This window comes from Ursus maritimus, unplaced genomic scaffold (genome assembly GCF_017311325.1).
Source record: "Ursus maritimus isolate PB19 unplaced genomic scaffold, ASM1731132v1 scaffold_10, whole genome shotgun sequence".
In the NCBI taxonomy this organism is placed as follows: domain Eukaryota; kingdom Metazoa; phylum Chordata; class Mammalia; order Carnivora; family Ursidae; genus Ursus; species Ursus maritimus.
Window position 1 is genome coordinate 51,948,837 of NW_024423344.1, and position 27,016 is coordinate 51,975,852.

The following is a 27,016-nucleotide window of genomic DNA, read 5'->3' on the forward strand; positions in this document are numbered from 1 at the left end:
TCTTCTCCTCGGTTTTGAAGAGCTAAGAAATTTTTGAAAAAATTATTTGGGTAAGTGGCCTTGGCAACAATTTCAGTTAAGTATATTTAGAAGAAATAGGCAAATTATTACAGTGTATAAAAAAGTATTTTAGCATCTGTTCAAAATTATTTAAGTGACTACCCTAACCCCAGAAATGCATCCTAAAACCCAGAAAAATTAAAAACAGACCCATGCTTAACTTTTTAATCATTTTCTTCATTCTAAATTGTTCATGCTAATGAACACAGTATCATGGCTTTACAGATTTCCTAGACACAATTTTCAACTTGGCTGAGACTGAACTTATATTAGGGAGCCAAGAGGTCTTTTTCCTTCTTAATGTTTAAAAAATAAATGGCTATAAAGTAAGGGGAGAAGACGTTTAAGGTAAGAGCAAGGTCAGACAAAGCACACACTCAGACATACTTCTGGACTCAGATGTAGCAATTAGAGAACTGTGAAAAGACAAAATATGAATTATAGTACATGTAAACATCTATTCAAATTGATAAAGAGCAAACATAAAATGATAGGATGATATTATAACAGTCGTCTCCAGACAGGAACAGGTCTTGCTGTTGTAGTCACAAAGCTAAATTCAGGCAATGATGATCTCTCTCTGCTGGAAAAAGAGAAGACTATTAAAAAAAACTTTGAAAATAGTAAATAAATCTGAAAACTGAATCACACCATAAATTGATCTCCAACTTTTCTAAACATTAAAAAAAAAATCTACTTGAGAAAGGAATCAAAACCAAAGTTGCAGACAAATCTGACAAAGAATAAGCTTTGGGTTAAATGATTTTAACAAAACCTCTCTGCATCATGCTTCCTTAAAACATTATGCCACAAAGATCACAGTGCTACAACACGGCTGTGATCCACAATTTCTGTTCAGGAAATGCAGTAACTGACAAGACAGTCAACTGTTAAAGTGTGCGTAGGCAAAGTAACTTTAAGAAATCATGAACAAATTCCAAGATAGTGTATATAAAAATAAAAGCAAGAACACTTTTCTTAAATTTCCCAATGATTTCAAAGTAATTGTGAGGTGTATCTAATTTCCTTAAACTCCCATGTGATAACAATTTCATTCTTTAATTATACTATAGGACATAAAATTCTGTACTAAGCACAATGATTAAACAACCAAAAATAAAAAGGAACACATCAGAATGAGACAGTGCTACTTAGTATACAAAGGAAGACTAACTTTGGATGATGGGAAGTTAAGTGGATGGATGAAATAAAGTAATAGGGAGGGAGGAATTAGGAACAAGTAATAAATTGATAACAAAAAAAAGTAAAACAAAAAAATGATTTCAATTACACTACGTAATGAATACATATTACTGATAAACTCCAAGAAAGTTATTTACCAAATTCAGAACTTTTCTACTAACCAAGTATGATGTTTTATTAGAAAATAGAATGGCAGTCATTTCACCAAGATTTCTTTCTTAGAACTTTTAGGTAGCAAGTTTGGAAGATAATCTCTTGTCATCTGATAGGTATATAATGATGAGAGAGGGAGAGAGGGGGGAAAAAAACCTACTCTCCTCTAAAAGCCTGTATACATACCTTAGAGCAACTAGCCAGTTCAAGAAGTTAGCTAGAACAAGGTAATTCCTGAGATCTGGGAAAAGGAAATTTTCTCTCTGCCTTACAAACATCATTCACTGATGATTTAATCCTAAATTTTTGTTTTAATTTGTAGGGCTTTAGAAGAATAAAAGCCCTGAGAAAAAAGACCAAAAAGTGAACTAATTTAATTAACTAGAATTTCATGCAGGACGTTTTTGTTTTAAAAGATTAAAAGATTTTTGTGTAAGGGAAGAAAAAAAGTTTATAAATATTTCTACAAATTCTAGAAGGACTAAAACTAATTTTCTACAACTGGTTCACATAATGTATATGGGGAAGAAAAAAAGAAAATATAAATTGGTAAAGTTTGTATAACACTCTAAAATAACCATTGATATTTCAACATACCAAACAAGCAACTGTTTTGCTTTCTTATGTAACCCTTAGAGCCAATGATTAGTTTTCCAAGTAAGATTGGAAATACAGTCCCCATAAAACAGTTCTAGTCACAGGAAATTTCCTACAATTAAGCTCAGCCATACTTTCTACAGGTAATCAGCCTAGAACACTGAAGTTTTGTCTTTATAGTAAACTACTGGTTGATACACTTGATCGTATTACAATAAAACAAGAGCTATGGAATACTCTCCCATTCCTGCAACATGATTTCATTAAATAGCTGGGCATCAATTAAATACTAAAATTAAATTTTAAAATCTTAACAATTATTCAATAACATTTAAACAACACTGCTTAAGTAGACATAAAATATTGAGTGAAATATGCAAAATGACAACTCAACCATCCCTTGAGGTAATCCTAATCAATCTTTTAACCAATAATATACATTTCTCTCATTTATTTTTCTTGTAAGTAGCAGCTACCTACATTGCTCTGATCCTTTTTTCACTTCAAACTCAGCCCAGATCTATACTAAAGCAAAGAACTTGTTGGGAGAATTGTAGAATTAAAAATGTGTTTCAAGTTTTAGGGAGCATATTCTAACAGGAAAGAGTTTTAAGATTTTGAGTTTAGAAGCAAAAGGAAAAGTTGTAAGTAGAACGGGAAAGTCTAGTCAATAAGGAAGTTTAGCTATACTTTAGAGGTTAAATGAATTTTGTGCCAGCAAAAGCAAGCATTTGGGAACACTATATACAAAACTGTACCAAGACATATTAATACAGATTATTATAACCAAATCTAAGTTGTTTCCATTAATAGGACGACAGAAACAACAATGATATCAACAGGTAGGGAGAACTGGTACAGGTATATTAAATTGTTTTAGATCAAATATACTACCAAGGAAACTACAAGTGTGAAAGGGACCTTAAGATCATCTAGTCCAACCCCTTTCATTTTACAGACAAGGAAACACCCCTGGATAAGTTAAGAGACTTGTCTAAGGCCAGAGTTAGCTGCAGAACTGGGACCAAAAGCTAAATCTCTTAACTCTTACCTGGTAGCTCTATGCTAGGTCATCTTTGGATATAAAACAATTAGTGGGATGGACTAGATTGGTGGCTCTTGGCATTTCTATTCTTACACACTGACAGAAAATAAAGGCTAGTTTACTCCTGAAACTGACTGCAACATTTAATACTCCAAATTATTGTCTTACTTAATTGCTGTGGAAATTCCATTAAGACTACATGTATATTCCTCCACCAGTATTTGTAACCCGACTCTTGCAATACCCTAACTGTTCAACTGTTTAGCAAAATGGTCTCAATAACTGAGAAGACCTTCAGGAGAGATTTTTGAAAAATTGATAAGAATTAACAAGGGAGGTAATTGTCACTCCATTATTGGAGATTTAAATATGCATTCATTCATTAATTCATCCAACAAACATCTGAGTGCCCACTATGAGCCAGGCTTTGTGATAATCACTAGAGATAAAAAGATGAATAAGACATGGTCCCCTTCCTAGAGGAGCTTGTAATTTAGTGGGGAAGACAGACATATAAACCAGATAAATTATATTACAACATAAGTACTGTAACAGAGATATGAACAAAGTGCTGTATTAGAAGGGAAGGTAAAGGTATAAACTGGCTAATGACCAAGAAGTCTACCAACTTTGTGCAAGAACTACCACATTTACTGCGAAAACAATCTCATGCTCAATCAATAATTATTAGGAAGGAGTAGCAATGTAGAGTTTTTCTAAAAAAAAAAAAGTTGGCACTGAAATCAGAATGCCTGTATTCAAACCTAGTCCTTTCACTCACTCGCTGTGACTTTGGGCAAGTCACTCCATCTCTATTAGCCTAAGTTTCCTTATCTGTAAAATGGGAATTAGCAACTGCCTCAAAGGGATACCTTAAGTTTTAAAATCAGGACACATGAAAGTATGTGCAGAGTACTAGTATTTATAAGCATATTCATTAATTTCAAAAATCCAATAGCAATTAAGTATTTTTATAGTTAAAATCATCTTAATGATAATAAAAATGTAATCATGAACCTAATGAATGTCTGTAATATTGAATCCTCATTCTTTGGGACAAAATTGAAACACACTTGTTTTCTCATTCATTCAAAGCAACATGGCTTAAAACATTTTAATTTTAGGTTACTAGAGAATTTAGGACTAGGGAAACTGATAAGCTATTTATGGATTTAAATAAGTAGGAGGTAATTTCTGTTACATTATAATGGAATTTTACAATAATTTTTAAAAATCAGGCTAAAATTCACTAGTCAAATTATAAAGCCAAAAATCAGCATGGAGATTTAACTGGCCTTTGAAAGATTTTCTTTCTTTATAATACCTGTTTGGTGTAAAGAGAAGAAACGTGAGCCTCTGCCAATTTGGCACCTTTCACGACTACTAAAAAGAAAAGAAAACAAACTTACCTAATGAATCAGAATAGCACAGTCAACATACAAGAGACTACATAAAAATATATCATAGATCTAAGTAAAGAAGTTTTTGAGTAAAGTCACTATTTTGACAAAAGAAATCGATTTTGAAATTTTAAATATTAATACACGTACCAACTGCAAGCCAAAACATTCCTATGAAATAGTATTACCATCAAAAACATATATACAACTTTAATCCTAAGTGTGGGAGGAAAAAATAAAAGAGGAACAGCATCCATTAGTTACCCCACTGACAGAGGATTATGGTGTTGGAATTACAGTTTGTGACTGTGAGGACCCCAGTACGGGAAGAAAGTGATTTTTTTTTTTAATGTGACACTGAATATAATCACTATAATCTCAGGAAGGGCAGAAACACTTGCAACTGAAACGATGAATTTTGAAAGATAAATATGTAATCTCCCACCCCCTCATTCTACAAAGAATGCATTTATTTCCTGAAACTGCTGTATCAACTTTCAATGATCACGTTCATTTGCCAGAGAAATCCACTTAAAAATCACAATACTGTTGCAAATGTCAAAGATTTTTATACAAGTATAGGAAATGCACACTTAAAATATCAGACTGGAACACTTACCAAACAGTGTTTTCCTAAAGTAGTATCTATAGTACATTTCTTTATTCATACATCTTCAAATGGTCAAGTTTTCTTTCATACATCCAAAATGTAATGTGATGTTTTCTTATTCACCAAATGTTAGCTCTACTTGAAGTCTGGTTCCAAACTAATCAGCCTGCTTTTAAATTTTAAGACATCTGTTGAAAATTTATAGGATCAAACCAAACTGAAGTGGTATAAATCTTTAACATTGGATTGTACATTATTGTAAAGGTACCAGTAACCATTATTAATAAGTTAGTGATTATAGCTCCTTTTGTGATAATTGGGGGGAAGGGTAGATCACCATCTGGAATGGTCTATTTATTTTAATTTTTTTTTCTTTTCTTTTTTTTTTTTTTTCCTTTTTTAAAATCAAGGAACATTGTCTTGGCCTTCGTGGGGTTTTTTTTTTGTCATTGTTTTTTTTTTTTTTTTTTTTTTCTTTTCTTTTCAAGAGACCATTCCACTTTATTTTTAACATCTGAATGCATAAGGACTCATATGCAAAGCAGTCATACACCGTTATCATTAAAACCCATATGGTAAAATACATACACAAGTCCAACAAAAGGCTAATACATAGTAAAGCCTAAGCGTACTACTATGTAATATTATGAATACATAACTTGGAGACTTTAGTTAGAGTACTATGTTATCTATTCATTTTTGAAAACATTCATTAAGATTTTAAATGCAAATTCATTCCTTATTTGGAGTAAAACAAAATCCTCTAAGTTATAACAAGTATTGGTCGTAAGTTTTTAGACCTATTCATTAAATTACAAAGAACCCAAAGAATTCCGTAATGTTCAGTAGAAGTATGTAATAAAAACATTGCATATGTTTCTAGTGTGATGTCTTTAGCAATTGTTTACTGAAATAAAATGCAAACATCAATCTTTCAAAATACAGGATCAGAAGGTAGTTTTCTTCTCTTTCGTCTATTTCTGAAATCCATCTTCATCACATTTTACCAAAAAATTGTTTTTTACAAATATGTAAAAGTACATTAGATTATACTAATGAAACACAGGTAGAGTTCTAGCATATGCAGATCAATGATCAGTCAAATCATCTTCTCCAAGAACGAGATTCATTGTCCTCTTCTTCTTCATCATCATCTTGAAGTAATGAGTCATCCACCAAAGACTCTTCCTGAAACTTTAGGTTAAAATGCATTTAGGAATTTACCCAAAAAAAAAAGAAAAGAAAAAAGGTGACACTTTTAAATACTGATTTCTCTCAACAGAGGCGAATACAAAAGGTATTTCTATAGCTACAATATTCAAGAACAAAGAAAAGCAATCTTTATCCACTCAATGGTTTCTCAACAGTATCTATTCTATTGCTTATATTGAACTGCACTAAAAAAAATATCCAAGTAAGCCTTTGTACATGCCATTTCTCCTGCCTCACTTGCTCAAATTATGCCATCTTCTACACCTGTAGAACAGTGCTCAATACTTTTAGTTTTTTTAAAAAAAGAAAACATCAGTAAGTCTTCTCTGACTTACCCTGTCTGACCTTGGACACTAAATCAACCAAAAACTTTTGTAGAAACGTCTATCAAGATTTATAGATTTATATTTTTTTCTGCTATATGTAACAAACATTTCTTTTATAGCATTCCTTGCTTTTCCCCATTCCCTTCATAAAAGCTTCTCAGACTGCTTTTCAAACTTTTCAAAATACCTAATACCAGGAGCTCTCCTGCTTTTCTCCCCATTCAATTCAAACTCATGGAAGGACAAAGGTATAATCTAAAATATAAAATGACAAATCATGTATATGAGTTTCAAAATACACATTTTATTCTTGCATTTGACTACGGATATGTATAACAGCCTCGAATGCTCTTCAAACAAAATGAAGTGCCATTATGAAAATCTAACAAAGGTAAAACATGGAATCAGTTTCCCCACCTTACCTTTATTTATTAACCTCAACTTTTTCCTACAGCTTATTTCATGATCAAACAAAAAAGAGTTATTTTTATGTTTATGATTTCAAAGGGCTCTACCACTTTGTTGTTCTTTATGTTCACACCTCTCAGCCATCATACTAATTACTGTACCCAAGAAAAATGGACTGTTCCATACCTATTCCTCTTCCACACCTAAAATGCCTCTCTCAACTCTATTCCCAATCCCAGCTCTTGGTTATGGAAAGCTTTTTTATCACTTAGGGTTCAGCTCCACTGTCACCACCTTCTCCAAGATTCTTCTGGACAGAAATAATCACTCCTTCCCCTGGGTTCCCACAGCGTATTGTTCAAATCTTTATTGAGCATATCACTCTGCCTTTCATTATAATTAGTTTCTTATGTGTCTGTCACCACCCCCCTTTTCAGATTATAAGCTCCTTGATGATAGGGACCGTGTCTTATTCATTTTTGTGCCTATCACAGTATCTATCATATAGCAGGCATTCACTCTAACAAACTAGAACGATATGAATTAAAATAAAGGAAACCTGAAATGTTAATAAAGCAAACGAGTAGGATATATCCTCTAAAACTTAAAATATTACAAGATTTCCTGTGGATAAAAATCTAAAGAATAATTATTATTTTCTAAGAGTAAATGAAAACTGAGTATATATATAATTTTTTCTTTCTTTCTCTCTCTTTTTTTGGATTAGCAATCCATAGTTCTCATTAATCCAGAAATTTTAAAGTTGTCTGCATTTATCTGACATCTCCTGCCTAGAATATGGCTCAGGAATAAAAGTTTTTTATGTTAAAATTACAGCCATAAAATCACATTTCATATAAAAATGTGAACATTTAAGGGCCAAAACAAATTAAAAAAAAAACAAACATACTTCCTCTTCATCAGGTTCAACTTCTTCTGTTTCGACTGCTGAAATATTAGTTATTGGTTTATTCCATGCCAGTTTTAGATCCTGCCCTTTGAAACGTGCTCCATGAACTGCAGCCTAAAACAATTAAGAACATTAGAATGTAGAACATTAATAATTTCTGAAAAAAACAATGAAATGTTATAGTACCTATTATTTAAATTAAATTGGTAAAACAAAAGTGAAGACAGCTATCCATTTACTTTGTGGTTATTTCTCCATTTACTATTTATTATTATAATTTATAATTTACTTTTTATGGTTCTTTACCTTCTAAAATCAGCTTTGTGGTTGGAAATACCTTTAAAAAGAAAACAATAGCAACTTCTCATGTTTGAGCAGAGCTATTTTACTACCGGCCAGTATCTAACTATAACTATGTCTACATGTTTACAATACAATGACAATGGCTGATCAAGGCAACAATCTCAAGGCATTTCAAGATCCGGCTGTAGGTTCTGAATCGAAGTCCAAATTAGGATCAACAGGCTAAATGTATTTTATTGCATTTTAATTCTTGTTAATTTATGAATGACAGAGTAACTACAAACTGGAAACCTTTAGCAAATATAAGAATAATTTCACATGTGTAAAGTATCACCTTATTTTAAAATTACATCAGTAAAGTATCACATTATTTTTAAATATACATTTGACATATCACTCTTACAAAATTAAGTATCGCCATGAAGAAAAAAACCTTGAATGTTTCTACTGAAACTAAAGTACTTCCTAACAAAGCTTTCAGAACTATTATATAAGATAAAAGTTAAACTTGGTATTTGCTACATTAAGTGGCTGATTAGGAAATCGTGCATTCAAATTGAAGTAACATGAACTAATATAAAATCAGTGTTAGCAACATACCAAAATAACTCGTAGTCACAAAACATTTATAGCACAACCTCAAAGTATAGCATAATGTGAAATCTAGAAACAATTACATGTTCAAGACACCGAACCATGAGTTGTGTGATATTAAAGTCTCCAGGTATAAATTTTAAATCAGCACATATAAATCTATGATAAATTTAAGAGATTTCATACCTATTAAAATGCAGCTCATGAGTTTTTAGTCCTTGGCCTCATCACAGTGTCATATAACTAAAAAAATTTTAAGTACTTATATATGATATTTAAGTTTAGAAACAACTTGTAATTTTTTAAAGCTAAAACTATTACATAAAAATATCTTACTATAAGGAATTCTAATAGTGTCATGCGAAATGTCTACTCATAAAACTCATCTTTTCATCCAGTTAAAAAAGGCCAAAAATTTTACTATTTTCTATAGTAAGTTGTTGACAAACATTTCTGATGACCTAATGCTGTAAATCTCTATATTTAGCACATATATCTTCAAATTTATAAGGTGAGTCTACAAACCTCTTGAAGTTTTCATTTTAATATTTTATAGGATGATTTTCAAAGGTAGGTATATTTAACATTTTATCAACATTCTCCATTAGAAATCTTTGACTATTTGTATAAATTTTTGAGATAACCGAGTTCTTGCTTTTTAAATATGCAAATTTATTTTAGGTAATTTGCAACATAAAATCCTTAAAGTTTAAAAAATTCTGTAATCTACCTACCCATTTTATTTTTTAAAAAATTCAAAAATCTCACGTTACATAATGTAAATATCATGATCCTTGATTGTCCCATCCTGAAGACATAACCACCACTATCCTATGAAGAGTTGGAAAAAAAATTCTGCAACACATTAAAAAAAAGTCCTATGCACATACGAAAAGGGTTTATGTATATACATATGAAGGATATGTACATGGGACTTACACCTTCTTTCTTATATTATTAATCCAATTATTTCTCAGACCCTTTTCATAGCCATACCAATCGATTTTTCACTTCTCTTGAATGGGTATTTATATACACACCCACACCATATTTAAACTAATTTCTTGAATGGAACTTTGTCCTATTTGTTTGGTAAAATATTCTTTTCTCAACTGGATCTTGATTTTGTTTACAATCCATGTTTTTATTAAAGGGAAAGGGTTGCTACTGTTCTTTTTGTCATAAATAAGTTTAGATTTTCATGTACTGTAATTTGTCAGTGTTTATCTTTATGGCTTCCAAATTGTGCCAATCCTTTAAAAAGTCCCCTCCACATTAAAATTTTGTTCAGGAATGCCCTAGCTTTTTACTAGTCATATGTACTGAAAAAAGAAAAAACTTTTATGCACCTTTATTTTGATACCAAAAATAAAGTCATAATGTATTATTTTTTCCTAACAGTCAGTTGTCCTAACATTATTTATAGATCACTCAGTAAAATTAAATTTCCTGATTTAAATAAAATATCTCCTTATAATTCTCTACAATTCGTTTATATATTTAGGTCTTTTTCTGGACTCTATTTTGTTTTATTATTTGTCTATCCATACAATTACTATATTAATTATTTCATAATGAATTTATGAAATTTATCACTCTTCATCCTTTTCAGAATATTCTTGGTTATTCTGACATTATTTTGTCCTTATGACCTCTGGCATTTTTTGGCCAAGTCCAGTATTATACTTACTATTGCTTAATAGTATAATATCAACTAGATCAGTGCTTTTCAATACTGTGGCAGTTGCTTCAAGAGTTCTGCAACCATTTTATTAAAATGTACATTAAAAAATGAACTTTGTAACTACTTATAAAATGTTAATAAAAAACATGTTTAAATGTATTCTATAGGATGCTTATTTGAGCAAGGTGGTAGTGATTATAAAGGTGGAAGTGGGGCTAAATGTAAAAATATACAAAATAACAAAGGAAAGTGGGGGAAATAACTTCAGAAGAAGATAAAATTAAATTTGCTCATCTTAATGAAAATAGTTGATAATCAAAATGAAAAACTACCCAAAGTACCAAAGTAAAGCCAGAAAAGAAAAAAAATACAGGGACGCCTGGGTGGCTCAGTCAGTTGAGCATCTGCCTTTAGCTCAGGTCATGGTCCTAGGTTCCTGGGATCGAGTCCCACATCCATCGGGCTCCTTACTCAGCGGGGAGCCTGCTTCTCCCTCTCTGACAAATACATAAAATCTTAAAAAAAAAAAAAAGGGAAAAATATAAACAAATCCTTTCTACAGAGAAGAAAAATGTTTTACAAAGATACATGGTCTAAAATCAGTAGACCCTGGTATTTTCACAGATTAAACATTTAAGAAAATATATCTCCAATGCTACTTAAAATTAACTCAGAGCACAAAGAAAAATGGAAAACTTTTCAATTATTTTTTATAAAGTCAGGTAGTATTGATACCTGATGAAAATAATATCCCCCCCCCAAATCTACAAACTAATCTTACTTCTGAAGACTGAATTAAAACTACAAATAAATACAAGAATAAGACCTTGTCATTTCCAACACATGATGAATCTGGAGGGTTATTATGCTAAGTGAAATAAGTCAGAGAAAGACAAATACTGTATGATTTCACTTATACGTAGAATCTAAAAAACAAAACAAACACACACTCTTAAATACAGAGAACAGACTGGTGGTTGCCAGAGGGGAGATGGAAAGGGGAATGGGCGAAATACCTGAAGGGGATTAAGAGGTACAAACGTCGGTTAAAAAATAAATGTCACACAGATGAAGAGTATAATATAGGAAATATAATCGATAATATTGTAATAATGTTGTATGGTGACAGATGGTAACTACACTTATGGTGAGCGCTGAGTAATGTAGAGAACTGTCAAATCACTATGTTGTGCACCTGAAACTAACAATGTGTGTCAACTATACTTAAATAAATTTTTTAAAAGTATAAAATAAAAATAAATGAAAAAAAAGGGAACAGATTTCATACTTCAGGGATTTATCAAAGAAAAATACAATACAGTGGGGATCTGTACCAGAAGCAAATGGTTAGTTCAATCTCAGGAAACAATATAAATAGATGAGGGAAAAGAACCCCTCATATTTCTACAAATACACAAAAGTTATGATAAAATCCATTTCTGATCAAAAACCAAAAATCTCTACAGCTTTCAAAAAACAGGAATCATTTATATTTTACCTTAATCTAAAAGCCAGCATCATATATATACTAAAATCATTAGAAATGTTTTCATTCATTTATTATTTTAATTCATTTCACAGGCAAGACAATGAACGACATTTGATGAGTAAAGACACAATTACTACTACTGTTATTTAACATTTTTCTAAAGGTACTAACAAGTAACAGAAAGTAAGAAGTTATAAACATTGAAGATGGATATGATTACCTGAAAAACCCAAGACAACAAAATTAAAAAACTATCAAAAGATAATTTGATAAGATGGCAGCTACATATTTGATAAAAACAAAGTTTTTCCACATACAATCAAGAGAAAATACAATGGAAAAAAACACCTCATTTAAAGTAACTAGAAGTTAAATGATTGGGGGAAAACTAATATATTTATTTATATAAAGAAATTATATATATGTTATATGTATTTTACATTATATATCACTATAGTATACATTAACATTATATATTATATAATCTGCAAAATATGTACATTACCTGTATCTATTACATATATGTATAAATATATATACATATAAAATCTATATAAAGAAAACCTCTAAATGCTCTTAAAGGATAAAAAAGGATTGAAATACAATGATGTTCTAGAGGAATATTTGTATCATAAAGATATTAATTCTCCCATAAAGTATTCTATCTTTTTAGAACCTGGTAAGTTTATTCTAAAGCTTATATAAAAAAATAAAAAATTTACCAGGAAGATGCTGAAAATTAGCAATAGCTGGGCATAGTAAGAGGGAATCCAAACAACAGCCTTGACAAACTATTAAAATAAAAAGTTTAGCTTAATTAAAGCAGTGCGGAAGAGGCACACGAAAAGAAAACTGATCAATGGAAGAGAACGAGTCCTGAACATGCCCCAATAAACGTGGAAAATTTTTACATACTAAAGGTATTTCACCTAAGTTTGGGAAACTAGCTTTCACTCAATGAAATCAAGTAGGCTCCCTATTTCACACCTTACACCAAATAAAATTCGTATGAATTTTCATAAAAATCTTTACAACCTACAAGCTAATTTTCTAGAAAAAAATTCAGAAAGAAAAAAAATCAGAACTCAGAAAAATAGTAGGCAAATGACATTAACAGCTGACAGAAACAGAAATAAAGAGCATTTAAACAAATATGAAAATGTTCAATTTTAATCATAGCAGTAAAGTATATTAAAATGAGTTGCTATTTTTACCAAAATAAAACCGATAGCCTACTGTGGCTTATGTATCCCTGTGTTTTATATAAGCAAACCACTATGCAGAGTACACAATGGCACGTGTGTGGGGAAAAAGCACTCTCATACATCTTTGGTGGGCAAGCAAATGTGGTACAACCTATATGGGGGGGTGCGCGGATGAAAGGAGCAATTTTAAAACTATCCAACAAAAATTTAAATGCACATATTCACATATGACACAGAGAAATATGCACCAAGAATATTCACTGCTGCACTGTAAAATAAAAACAATTTAAAGGCCATCAACATGGCTGATTAAATCTGGTACATCCGTATGTGGAAAATTTCTCACTTTTCAGTTATGTATGAACGTCTGAGGTACCTTATCTTATACTTTGACTTTGAAATACTGTGCCATCTATTGATTACAGAAAATACAGAGACATTCATTCGCTCATCGAGGACAACATTCAGAAAATAAGAACAAAGAAATATTTGGAAATAAACATTAGAAAAGGTTGATAATTTTCTTTTCTTGGGAAGGCCTATCATTTACCTTGAGTTTATAACCTCTTATATTTTCGGTGTTAAAATTTTCTTTATTTTATAAAATGACGGTGATGGTACATGAAATCCGTTTTGTATTTTTTAAGCATTCTTCCTTGAAAAATTAAAAACTGGCGCCTCTATGTCAAACACACTAATTTTTGAATTCCCGCACTTCAATGGTCCCTGAAATCCAGAAGTTTGAAAACCACGGCTTTAGCCTGTATCTTGCTAGGAGAAGATAAGCTTCGACCTAATCTTCTATTCTTTTCTACAATAGAAGGTTACAAAATTTTAAGATTTTTTTTGGCTTAAGGAAATGATTATGGATTAACAACTTCTGTAACTTAAAACCAAATGTCTATCATAGCAATGGTAGTTCTTCCTTTCAGCCTATTAAGTAATTCCAACTAAAATGGTATTTACTCTGAAAAGATAATCCTTATTAGATATAATTTGTCACTTCTTCAACCTCCACATAATTCAATGTTTTAAAGTCTTTGTCATACATTAATCCCTAGTCTTTTGAATTGATTGCTATTCATTTGGAAAACAGATGCATTGTATAAATATATATACGTACATATAAATATATACATCTGAGGTAGAAAAAGCAACACCCAAGAAAGAAGGCATATATGTCAATATATTTTCCAAAAGCAAAACTTTCAAAAATTATTTCAGAGGTAAAAGGTTTTTTTCCCTCAGCCATATAAGCAAGAAGTTTTAATAAACTTTTAACCATTTGTACAATGACAATTACCACTGTTTTACTGCCTAGAAAACAGAACATAAAGAGACTTACTCAAGCTACCTAACATTACACTAAAAATTATCACTGAAGCCAACAATTAAAGGAAGCTTATTCTTATACTCAATAACACCTTTGATAGAAAACTTGATCAAAGATCTATTTTTTAATATAACATGTATATATACATGTCTATGAAAGTTTTAAACTCTCATCAATAACATTTTTTATTCTCAAAAAAGATCTTTAAGTGAAAGATTACCCAAAAGTAGACTTAAAAAAACAAAACTCTAGGATCAGGAACTCCTATTCCATAAAACTATCTACCTCCTACACCACTAATCTTGACACTAGTTATTACAAGGCCCCAGCTGAATACTCCACTAAGACTTTTCAGACCTACAGTCTTTTACTGGTTACAATGCCCCAAGAACAACTCCTATAAAGCTAGGTCCCCAGTAAGGTATCATTGTGCTGTCAGGAGTATTCAAGAGAATAAATCAATTTAGAAAGTTTTTTAAACTTTAATTTAGACCACAATCCACTTAAAACTTCTGAAAAGCATACTGCTCTTCCATTCACATTAGGTTAACTGTTTGGAACTCTTACTGCATTTTTCCAAGGACAAGATGATACATCTATTTCTCTGCAATCCTGAAGAAAGAACACACAAGGCTAAAAATGTGCCTACAAATCTCCCATACTCATATCCATTTTCCTTCTTTTAATCTTTTAAACGCAGATGAAAGACAAGGTTGCATATACTCATTCTTTGTAAAGACAATTCAAAATACATGGTTTAAGATAACTATATTAAAAGGACCCTAACAGCTGGAGCAATGTATCATGCCTTGGGCAAAAAGTTGTAGAGGCTTAGTTGGAGGTATGCTAAGCTTGGGACACATTAGAGTTCAGCCTACTGGGATTAGGAAGTAGAAGATGAGGGATGCTTTCGGAGATCCACCATCAGGATTATATCTCAGCTTCTACCTTATCTCTCATTACTCTTTCTGCCAAAGCAGACTTTGTTCTGGGGCAGCTGAGAAAAAGGATAATGGAAAGTCGGGTGGCCCTATTCCCTGTGAAAGAGAAAGGAAGGAGAATGGCTAGTGTCTCAAGACAATACAACTTAATATTCAACTTGGTGACTATTCTAATTCTATCATGTTATAAATAGAATTGCCTAACTGCTTTAGGACATTCTTTGTGCCATGAATTACTTCATATAACCTCTCTACTGTCGAAGCGTAGCTATTTAGTAAGTTAAAAAAATTTCCTTTACGTTAAGACTTAAAAGCAATATTTATAAAACATTTAAATCTGAATTTTCAATAAATTAGATTATTTCTAATACTTACTGCTTCAGCTTCTGCTCTTGTCTTGAATGTAATTACTGCATGGAGTGAAGAGTCATCAATCTGACAATCTTCAATTTCACCATATTGCTTTAAATTAAAAAGAAGTATTTCCTCCAAATAAATATTTTGAAACATCCAAAATCCTAATGGCTTTTAAAATACCAATAAATGTAACCCAGAATATATAATAATTCAAGGTGATTAACAGAAAAAAAAAGATGAATAATTCATTTTAGTACTTGATACTGTAAGATAAAGAATGGACCTATTTATAATTCTATACTTATTAGAATTAGGAAAACTTATACTTGAATGAACTATTCTTTAAAAAAATAAAACAATGGTTATATATGGGCTTCCTTATTGCCCTTCTTTCATTATTCCGATCCTAGAATATGCTAAATTCTTTCTAAAACAGAATATTTAATCCTCAGGATATTCTATGAGTTTTTTGTGTCATTTCCAATTTAAAGATGGTGGGGAAAAAAAAAAGATTCAGATGATTTAAATAATTTCCCCAAAGTAATTAAGTTAAATACCAGGAGAGTCCAGGTCTTTTAACATTCAAACTGACCTTGCTTTCACTCCTATTACATACTCCTCTACACCGCATGCTCTTTTAAAAAAAAAACTCAATAAATTAAATTATGCTTGCTTTTGGTTTGCTGGATTTTATTTTTTCTGTATGTAGAAGGATTTTTCTTATATCATATTTCCTTTAAACAGCAACCTTTATCACAGAAAATTCTAGTCCTTTATATATCATTACTAATACCTTCCTTCTTTTTACCCAAAACCAAAATAACTATAATCTCATTAAATACACACACGCATGTGCGCGCACTCTCCCCATATTGAAAATTTCTGTAAAGATAACCAACTCTAGCATCGATCAGCTCCTTTCAGCTCTGTCAGTTACTAGCTATGTGAACTGTTGCTGCTTAATCTCCTCATGCTTCATCTTCTTCATCTCTAAAGTGGGCATAATAAAGGTACGTCCTCAAAGTTGCTGAGATAACTCATAATATAATGAATTATATAAGGCACTAAGAATAATACCTGCCACAAAATAAATGCTCTGTAACTTTTAGCTATAATTTTTTATCACTAATACTACTACTGGTTCCAGTGGATAAATTAATGAAAGTATTTTGTTAATCACAATCTGTAACAGTCAGTGGTCCCATAATAATGTAGTTTTTTTCCTGTTACTTGTCACATGTTCAAATCCCAGGTTGAGACCAAGAACTAAACTTTAAACCTGCATTCTTAAAGACTGATTATTTTTAAAAGTGCATTACCACTACTAACTTTGAAAGGAGTTCAAATCTCTAAATGCATGCAAGAATCTCCATTTAGAGGCTCTGGATATTTACAAAACCAAACCATCCTAGTCTCACTAAAATACATACATAACAAATCACCTGGTTTATTTGGATTATCTTAACATATTCTTTGCTAGTTTCTTGATTAGCTGTGTAACTGCATGCAAAACAATTATCTGGATCTCCTTTCCTTTGTGAAAGGGGTAGGGGAAGCTGGTGAGAATTGGGCTAGATTATCTCTAAGATCCTTTCTAGTTCTCTGATTTCTTTCTTTCTCCCTTTGAAGCCATCAAGCATAATAAGACTTTCCAGACTCCTCGTCCTTAAATATTTATTTTAGTTATTTCTCAAATACATATCATTTCTTTCAATAATTCCCTATGTCTTGACAAAGTATAGTTTCACCTTTGTAACTTCTGTTAACAGCTTAGAATATGATTGTCAAACATTTAAATTTGAATTTCCAAAAGATTCAATTATTTGTGTACCTACCTATAAGCTTATTGATCCTTCAAGATCTAACCTACCAGTTTTCCTACCTCATGAAATTCTCCTGTACTATTCTTTTTCCGTCATATGCCTTTCTAAGTTACTAAAGTACTTACAGTTTTTAATAAATTTAGCTTGATGATGTGATAAATTATGTTGCAGTTTAACTGCTGTGTGTTAAAACAATATATATAAAATCCTTGAAGGTAAAGAACTGGTTATTTCCTTCATATCTCCAGAGCAGTAACTATAGTCCTGAAGGCAAGACCGATGCTTAGTAACTAACCTTTGCGATACCACTAAGAATCACAACATTTAAGTTGAAAAGGCCTTTAGGCAGGTATAATTTCCATTCAGCACAGGAGCCCAATGGATCTCAGGAAGTCCAAGTTAAATAATGGGTTAGCCAGGACTAGAATCTCATTCTCCTTTCTCATAGGTCTACATTATACTGACTCCCTTTAATTATATCCTGCCACTGAGCAAAGGCAACTTAAAGATCATATATCAAAATTTTGTCGTTTCATTTCTAAGGTCAGCTAGATCAAGAATACAGTATTAACAAATAAAATTCCATCTTAATTTTTAAAAATCTGGGTGGGCTATGCGATGTGTTGAATTTTCTCTTCAAAATATGTGTCAATTGAAACTAAACTATAGGACATCCCCCTCTGAAATAGCAAAATTTAAATTATTCATTTCACAATATCTGAAGGCCTACTGTTAAGAATAGCAACATTTCTTCCAGAGAGCAATAAACAAACAAACAAAAAAATCCCTCAGGTTTTTTTTTAATAATTAGCAAAAGATTATTCCAGATTAATCAAACCCTTTGGTCAGATTAATGGGTTTAAATTACTCATATTTTCATAATTTCCCCTTCAATATCCATTATCCCCAACAATGATTATCAGTACGTGTTTTGTTGGACAGTAAGAAAGTACCGCAAAATGAGGAAGAAGATCTTCTCTATCACTCTCTGTAAACGCAGAAATCTCCAATGCCCTGGGACGATGATCCACCACAGCATGACCAGGCACACCTCGACCTCGACCTCGACCCCTGCCTCGGCCATGAGCTGCACCTCGACCTCTTGAGTGAATTCCTCTACCCCGACCAGATGAAAGAATCCCTCGTTTTGCAGCCTTGAAGAGATCAGACACACAAGTTAAACGTCACAATTTCTTTTTTTTTTTTTAAAGATTTTATTTATTTGACAGAGGTAGAGACAGACAGCGAGAGAGGGAACACAAGCAGGGGGAGTGGGAGAGGAAGAAGCAGGCTCATAGCAGAGGAGCCTGATGTGGGGCTCAATCCCACAACACCGGGATCACGCCCCAAGCCAAAGGCAGACGCCTAACAACTGCACCACCCAGGCGCCCCTAAACATCTCAATTTCTAACATAACCCACGTTTTATATATATATAAAGTCAGAGTAGTCCATCTTTTATACAATTTGACATCATATTCAAATACCGGCCTATGAAAGGAACTCAAGTTAGGGTTTTAGTTTTAAAAGTGGAAGCAAATTTAGGTAGCTAATGAAATTAGAAAACAAAATAACATCAATTTAAACAATGTTTTGAAATTATTAAATGTGCCTTTTTCTACTAAGTTCCTCCTTTCCAAGATATCAGACTGTATCATAAAAAGACCAGCAATTCTTGATTTCCAAATAATACACAATGTTAAAATATTACTTAAGCAGTTTAATACATACGTAATACAACTTTTCCACTTACAACTTTAAGTGTATTTGTTTGTCTGTTGACTTCAGTAGGTGTAATTACCTCAAATTCATCATTTTACTCACTTATACTAACATCATTTTACAACCAATGTAGCACAGTAACTTATATCCCACCACATTGTTCTATATAAATAGTATACCATTCCTTCATTGCACAAATATTTAACAAGCACTTCCTATGTGCAATTCCTTACCTTCCTGAAACTCAAATCTTAGAAGGGCAAGAGACATTTAGCAACCAAGTTACTTAATAATATTACTGAGAAGTAATTCAAAGAGTAAGGAAATGCTTTAAAGACTTGAACAGAACATTAAAGGTTGGCAATGAATAAGATACTAGAATGAAAGCTCCATGAGGATATTTTTTAATTGTTTTATTCTCTGCTTGATCCCCAGCACTTACAACAGCAGCTGACAGACTAGATATTTAGTATGTGTTCAATGAATCAAAGAAGAAACAAAGAACAAAAAGGTAAGGGTGAGAGGTGGGGGCTACAGCATGAACAAAGGAATCAAGATGGAAAGAAACACAGTGCTTCCAAGAATACAGGAAATCCAGTGCAGCTGGACCACATGGGATGAAAAAATGAAGCTAAATAGGCAGAACCAGATGATGAAAAATTTTAAGGACCACAATTAAGGATTTTTAATTTTATCCCAAGAGCCATGAAAATCCGTTAAAACACTTTAAACACAAAAGCAGAGTGATGCAATCAAATCGGAATTTAACATGTTATTCTGGCTAGTTTTAAGAACAAAGTAGAAGAAAGTTAAGAACAAGCTGGGAAAACAGTCAGTAGGCTACTAAAGTAGCTCCAACAACTGAAAATGGAAGCTTCATCTACAGTGGTGGCAACACAGAGAAGTAAACATATTGAAGATATATTTGGAGGTAATATGTATAAAAATTGGTAAGTAATTAACATGGATAGTGAACGAAAGGTAGGAATCCATGAAGATTCCCAGATTTCTGGCTTAGGTAACTGTGTAGATGAAATTTAGGGGCAAGAAAAATTCAATTTTAACAGGTTGAGTCTGAGGATGTGAGATATCAAAGTAGAAATGTCAAGCAGGCACCACTGACAAATCTCTTCAAGTATAAGTGTTTCTTCATCTAAGGACAGTTCATCTTAACATTTGCTAAAATAATAATCTAAAATCCAAATAATAAACTTCACAGGTCAAGGATTAATGTTCATAATGGAGAAGCACATACAGACTTATACTCTGAGGAACACTGTCTCAAAATGTTCCTGAAAAAGGGGATCCATGGACAAACAAATGTGAGCAATACTGAATACTGAATAGGTATATTTAGGGATTCACAAAGCAAAAACCTCTAAAGAAACCCTATGGCAACAAGCATGTTTAATATAACCCTTTCCAAATTTATTTGGCCTCAAAAGCTTTTTGCACTAATATCTGTTAACAAAAAATGGAATTGGTGTGGTCAGTGACACACTCTGGGAAATAATGCATTACTGCATATTCCAATGGTAACTACAAACTAAAGTTTACCCGTCACAAAAGCAAACCAGAAAATGCCATTCAACATTTAGTTATATCATGATAGAGAAACAAAACATGGACTAATGAAGAATATAGGTAGAATTATTATTTATTTACTAAAATTTCTGAGCCAAAATTTTAAAAATAATAACTTGTTGTTTTTTAAGGTGCCACCAACACAGGCAAGTAATTGCCATAATAAAGAAAACACAATTTCTATATTAACATGAAAGAAATCTATCTTTTCCAAAAACTGTTATCTTGGCCAGGACACAGAGGTAACCCTATCAAGTTTCCAAAGAATGCAAAATGAATGCAGGTTTAGAGAACATTCTGCGATTTCCTATGACAGACAAGATAGAGCCTTAAGATAAGCACAGTCGCTGCTAAACAGTCTTTAATACCTGGATGCCAGTACTAAATTCAGAATATGCCCTATTAGAAAAAAAAATCATCAAGGTGATAACAAATTTGGAAAGAAAGCATAATTCTCAGATGGAGGCAAAATAATCTAAAATATAAAAAATTTTAATTGTGCCATCAATCGTAAGTGTAGACAAGTACCAACACCATTAATGACATTAATGTCTCTGTACTTCAAAATCTAATTCTGATTTTTAAACATCTTTTTGCTAAATGTTACACATGCTCATTGTCACGATCAATTTCACTAGATTTTTCTTACATAATCGTATAGCTAAATTAGTAGTTTATTTTCTTTTATAAATATCCACAGCACCATCTATAGGCAAAACTTAACTAAGCATGTTTTTAATACAGTTCTCCACTGAAGTCTGATCCTTATAGCAACTCAATATAATATGTCTATATATCCACAGAATATCTCTGTAAGAATACCTGAAAAGGCTTTAATAGATTTTGGGCCCAGGGAGAAGGGGAGACTAAAATTAGAAAAGAAACCAAACTCACTAGAAGTGGAAGGACTTGGGTGTACTGCTGCCACCCCTCATTAAATAAAAGATTTTCTCAACCAGTTCTGAAAAATTTGCTAACTCCTCTCTTTCCTATATCAACTCCCAATATGTATGTCAGAGACTACCAACAATTATTGACTAGAATGAGGGGGATATATTTTCAAATTGACCACCATGACTACATCTGCTCCTCTTTAGCATACTGTGTAGTTGTGGTGAAACATACTTCCAGCTGTAATTCTGTATACTTTCTCCTAAGTTCAGTGACTTCTTCTCCAGCTTGCATCTTCTTATATAAATCCAGTTCTGTGTCAAGCAATTCTTTCTGCATCTAGAAAATGGTAATTAATATTAAGTGACAATAATATCCTACATTTATTTTAAAAACCTTCTTTTTAATAAAGAACTGTTACACATTCCCATTTAATCCATACATTCCTTCTATATCTCCAGTCCTACCACCCTAGTCCAAGCCATCAGTCACTTCTGGTCTACACTATTACAGTAGCTTCCTAACTTGTTCCTACTTCCACTCATTTCCCTATAATTCATTTTCCATACAGAAGCCAGAGTGGGATTTCTGTGGACTGATATGAAGTAATTTTCAAGAAATAACTGTGGGGAAAAAAAAAAAAAAAAAACAAAAACCAAGGTGTTAAAAGAGCAATATATAGTAATGCTTTTACACAGGAAAGAATACATACACACACACCAAGAGGGAGGGAAGAATGGGGATACAGTGGCAGGAATCAAAGGGAAAAGGCCTTCTTTATATACGTTTTTAATATAATTTAACTTTCGAATCATGTTAATGTTTTATTTATTCAAAAAATAAAATAAAGTCAGAAAGAATGAAAGGGAGGGGGATCCAAAACTGACTATAAATAGAAACACATTTAACTTTATCAAATTGATGACATAACCACACAAAAAGGAAAAAAAGTAATCCTAGGCCACCGTTCTGACTCTATAACCTTAGTTGAATATACTGTGAGCTTGTAAAGAATACAGATAAATTATGAATCTTTTACTTAGTTGTTGGAAGTGGTATTGCTGTAGCAATTCGGGAACTATGTGGAATATATTAAATGACTGTGCAAATGAGTACTATATATTGATGTTAGTTGGAAGCAAGTTGTCATTATGGGAACAGGAGATAAAATATGGAATAAGAGGAGGAAAAGAAGAACCTGTGGTAGTGGATAGAATCAGAAATATCAATATGCAGTCATGATTTTATACATATACATACATACACACAACACCAAGTATAAATATTATGTAATGAGATTTTTAAAAATCACTTACTACCACATGAAATTATCTTCCTCACTTAGTCGCATCCAATGGATTGATCTACCTGAATTTCCCCCCTTTTAATCAAGTCTATATAATGCTGTCGGAATGTTACTTTTTTTTTCTCTTTTATTTATTTGAGAGAAAGCGAGAGCGAGAGAGACAGCATGAGTAGGGTGAAGGGCAGAGGGAGAGGCAGACTCCCGCTGAGCAGAGAGCCCAATGCGGCCGATCCCGGGACTCTAGGATCATAACCTTAGCCAAAGGCAGACACTTAACCAACTGTACCATCCAGGCACCCCTCTTCTTTAAAATTTTATTTATTCATTTGAGAGAGAGAGAGTGAGAGAACAAGCAGAGGGGTAGAGGGAGAGGGAGAACCAGATTCCCCCCGAGCTGCCTCTGGAATGTTACTTCTGTTTACTAACCTTTTAGACTATGAACTCCTTATAAAATGAAGCTCAAACTCTTCACTCAAGTATTTTATCAAGCATTCAAGTACCTGTATGACTTTGTCCTCAAGCTATCTTTTCAAGATTATCCATAACTATTCTACTAATTACTGACTTTCCAACTGTAATCTAAAAGATTTAAAAGATTAATAGAGAAAGGATTTAAAACATTGAGTTTGCATGCCTGTATATATTTACTATTAATAAATGAAGGAGGGGAAAAAATATTAGCATATAATAGTCAGATTTTAAGCAAAGGATATTACCTAAAAGGAAATCAATCTTGAAATAGTGTACCATTTTAATGTTTTTTAGTAAGTAGTAAAATGAAGAACAACACAAAGTAAAATACCTGAGTCTTGGTTTTTATACTTTTTGGAAGACAGCGTCCAGGAGAAGCAGCTTTGACCTCATCTTTCAACTTGGTAATATTTTTTGTCAAAACCTCTAAAGTTTTCATTATTTCTGCTTTATCTTCAGACTTCATTGCTTTGTTTTTCTCCAGTTTTGAAATTAACATCTGTCAAATTTTTAAAAAGAGAAAATTAAGATACTTATTCCTCATAGTAACAAAGCAAACACAGCAAAATAAATACAAAAATAAATAACTACTAGTTTAGTTTACATATTCATGGAAGGCTTACAACTACTAAGAAGAATAACAGATTTGGTGGTGCTATCTCAACTCAAGTCTTAATCTTGGCACACTTTGTGAAGAATTACACATTGCCACTGGTCTCTCAGAACATAAGTTCAAAGCACACAACTATAAGAAATTCAATCTGATCACCAAAAATTGTCAATTTGAAGTAATATCAATAATTTTACTTTCCAATCCATTTGTGGGTATTACTGCCTCTAGTATTCCCACTCCAAATGTAGTCTGCAACTCAGAAAGAACCAGAGGAAGTTTTATGGTTCCCTTCACAGAATGAAATCTTAAAAAATTAATTACCTTCTTTGTCACAGGAAAGTAACTGGCTAGCCTAAGAATGATATCCCCAACATGGACAGGAATCAAAACACAAACAAGGTACTATTATGGAGTAGAAGATAACACACATTATAGGTTTTCTGAGTGAAGGTGGTTTCACAGTTTGTGGTATAAAGTACTGTAATTTCTCTTTATGAAGTATATCCAAACTTAAATTAGAAATTATAAGCGAAAACATAAGAAGTTACTGTATTTTCAACATTTTGAAATGTCATAACCTTTATTACTAGACATAATCAAAAACTGACACTAAGTAAATATCATAAACTACAGCAACCCTGTACAGAAGAAATAATGCAAACCATGCAAATCATTTTACATATTTCTAGCAGCCACATTAAAAAGATTTAAAAATAAAAAAGAAACCCAAATCGGTAAAGTTAACTAATACTGTATTTAACTCAATATATCCAAAACGTTATATTTCAACAAAAATTACTGAGCTGTTTTACTTTTTTCCTTCGTATTACATCTTTGAAATCTGGTATGCATTTTGTATACATAGAGCACATATCAATTTGGACTAGATACATTTCAAGTACTCAAAAGTTGGATGAAGCTATTAGCTACCATACTGGACAACACAAACCAGAGGATCCCAAGCCTATTAAAGAAAGGTACATATTTCAACACTGAGAAAAAGGTTCCAATTTACTATCTGTTGACAAACTACTCTGTAGCAACATATCTGGATAAATACTCCTTATTTTCACTTCAAACTGACCACCTCAGTTCCTTTAAACCATTCCAATCCCCAATTCAGCATTAAATACATGCACTTCATCTCCAATATATTAATCAACTGATATATATCTTATCACTGATAAATACCTTATCATTGATAAATATTTCAGTTTTACCCTTTTCAATTACATAAAATATATTTCTTAGGATTATCTATATAGTGTGAAATAAAATTTACTTAAAATTATGACACCATAAAAAAACTTTGCCAATTCTAACTTTAATATTTTACCTTCTGTGTTTCAATGTGCTTTTCTAAAATTTCTTGTTTCCTTTTCCTTACATCTTGCTGAAGTTTCAGTGCCTCCTAGAGAAAGAGACCAAAAATAACATTAGAATATTTACTGTTTATTTTTCTGATAAACAGATACTCCAGAGGAAAGAAATGGTTATAGATGCAGCTTGATAACAATTTGTAAATGTAAAGTTTTGCTTTCTACAAGTTAAATATGTATGTAAGTTTCAAAGATCAATCAAGAGAAGTTTTCGTTCCCCCCAAAATTAGTATTTACTACTACACTATGAAAAATAAAAGTTCAGTGGCAGCCAACATACACTTTTCTTATAGTTCTATTTTGTGATAAGCCTTAAAAAAACACATACATGCAGAAAAGCTTTCCTACACGCACATTTTGTACACTTCTATCTGTATTTACCTGTTTTTTTTTCTGTGCTTCATTATTGTCAACTGCAGAGGTGGAAACAAGTAAGGTTTTCTGTGCAGCCTTCAAAGCAGCTGGATTATACACTGTTTTAGTTAGGCCAGTAGATGTAGACAACACCTACCAATACAAATTCAATTTCTTAAAAATGTATCAAGCATTCATGATTACCTGTCTTTCTACAAAACTCAATTTTAAAACACTTTTGTCAAAATTCAGTACACTGAAATAAATGTATTATATACATAAAATAACTAAATCACATTTAGTGATTTGAAAGGAAGGGTATGACTGAGGCATAAACTATAAAATAAAAAAAACCTAAATAGCATATACCTATAGGAAAAAAAAATACAAAAACCTGAAATCAAGAAAAGACATTGAAATTACTATATCACTGAGAAAATATTAGTTGCTAAAAACATTTACTTAATATTCCTAGTGACTAAAGCAAAAACTGCACAGAAGAGCATGACACAGGAGGAAACTGGATATTGTCCCTCAATTTAACATGATCATTTGCAATTTATAGTTCTGAAATTATCCTTTCTTGAGGACTTAAGAAACTGCTTTCTTTCTCCATTCCTTTGCTTGCACTGATCCCTCTGTTTTAAGTGACCTTATTCCCTTAAACCCAGCTCAGGTTAAGCACCAAAAGTCAAGACCTCCACAAAGCCCTGATCATTTATTTCTTTTACCCAGATAATTCCATGAAATTTTATTGCTACAGCTATTCAAATATTTAATTAAAATGACCTAATGATAAATTAATTTATGTGTCCCTCTCCCTGTCTACACAGTAAAGCCAACAAAACCATGTCTTTCTCCTCTTTGTGCTTCTTCTAGTACCTAAACCTTGTTACCAACTAATTATGAGACCCTGGGTAACTTCAAACACCTTTTTTGGGCCTCGATTTGTTCATCTATAAAATGAGAATGTTTAAGTTGATGGTATCTAATGTCCTTACAAACTCAAAAATTCATTCCATGATGGTAGGAATTTTTTGCTTC

The 27,016-nt window shown here is 32.0% G+C and overlaps 1 protein-coding gene across 12 annotated transcripts in view; it reads right to left on the reverse strand.

Moving 5' to 3' along the window:
- Window positions 1–220: 220 nt before the first annotated feature.
- Window positions 221–27,016, reverse strand: part of RBM26 (RNA binding motif protein 26) — an 87,445-nt gene continuing 60,649 nt past the window's right edge. For 7 of the 12 annotated variants that reach the window (XM_008686665.2, XM_040623743.1, XM_040623733.1 and 4 more), the window contains exons 15-24: window positions 26,000–26,125; window positions 25,576–25,650; window positions 23,958–24,125; window positions 22,084–22,188; window positions 18,607–18,807; window positions 15,849–15,935; window positions 7,925–8,038; window positions 5,078–6,262; window positions 4,383–4,441; window positions 221–643 (exon numbers count right to left, since the gene is read on the reverse strand). In XM_008686665.2, the coding sequence (XP_008684887.2) occupies window positions 6,173–6,262; window positions 7,925–8,038; window positions 15,849–15,935; window positions 18,607–18,807; window positions 22,084–22,188; window positions 23,958–24,125; window positions 25,576–25,650; window positions 26,000–26,125 (966 nt within the window). In that variant the 3' untranslated portion in view covers window positions 221–643; window positions 4,383–4,441; window positions 5,078–6,172. Of the gene's footprint in view, window positions 644–4,382; window positions 4,442–4,808; window positions 6,263–7,924; window positions 8,039–15,848; window positions 15,936–18,606; window positions 18,808–22,083; window positions 22,189–23,957; window positions 24,126–25,575; window positions 25,651–25,999; window positions 26,126–27,016 lie in introns of those variants that run through there. The other 5 variants (XM_040623736.1, XM_040623735.1, XM_040623742.1 and 2 more) reach the window with 5 other exon arrangements.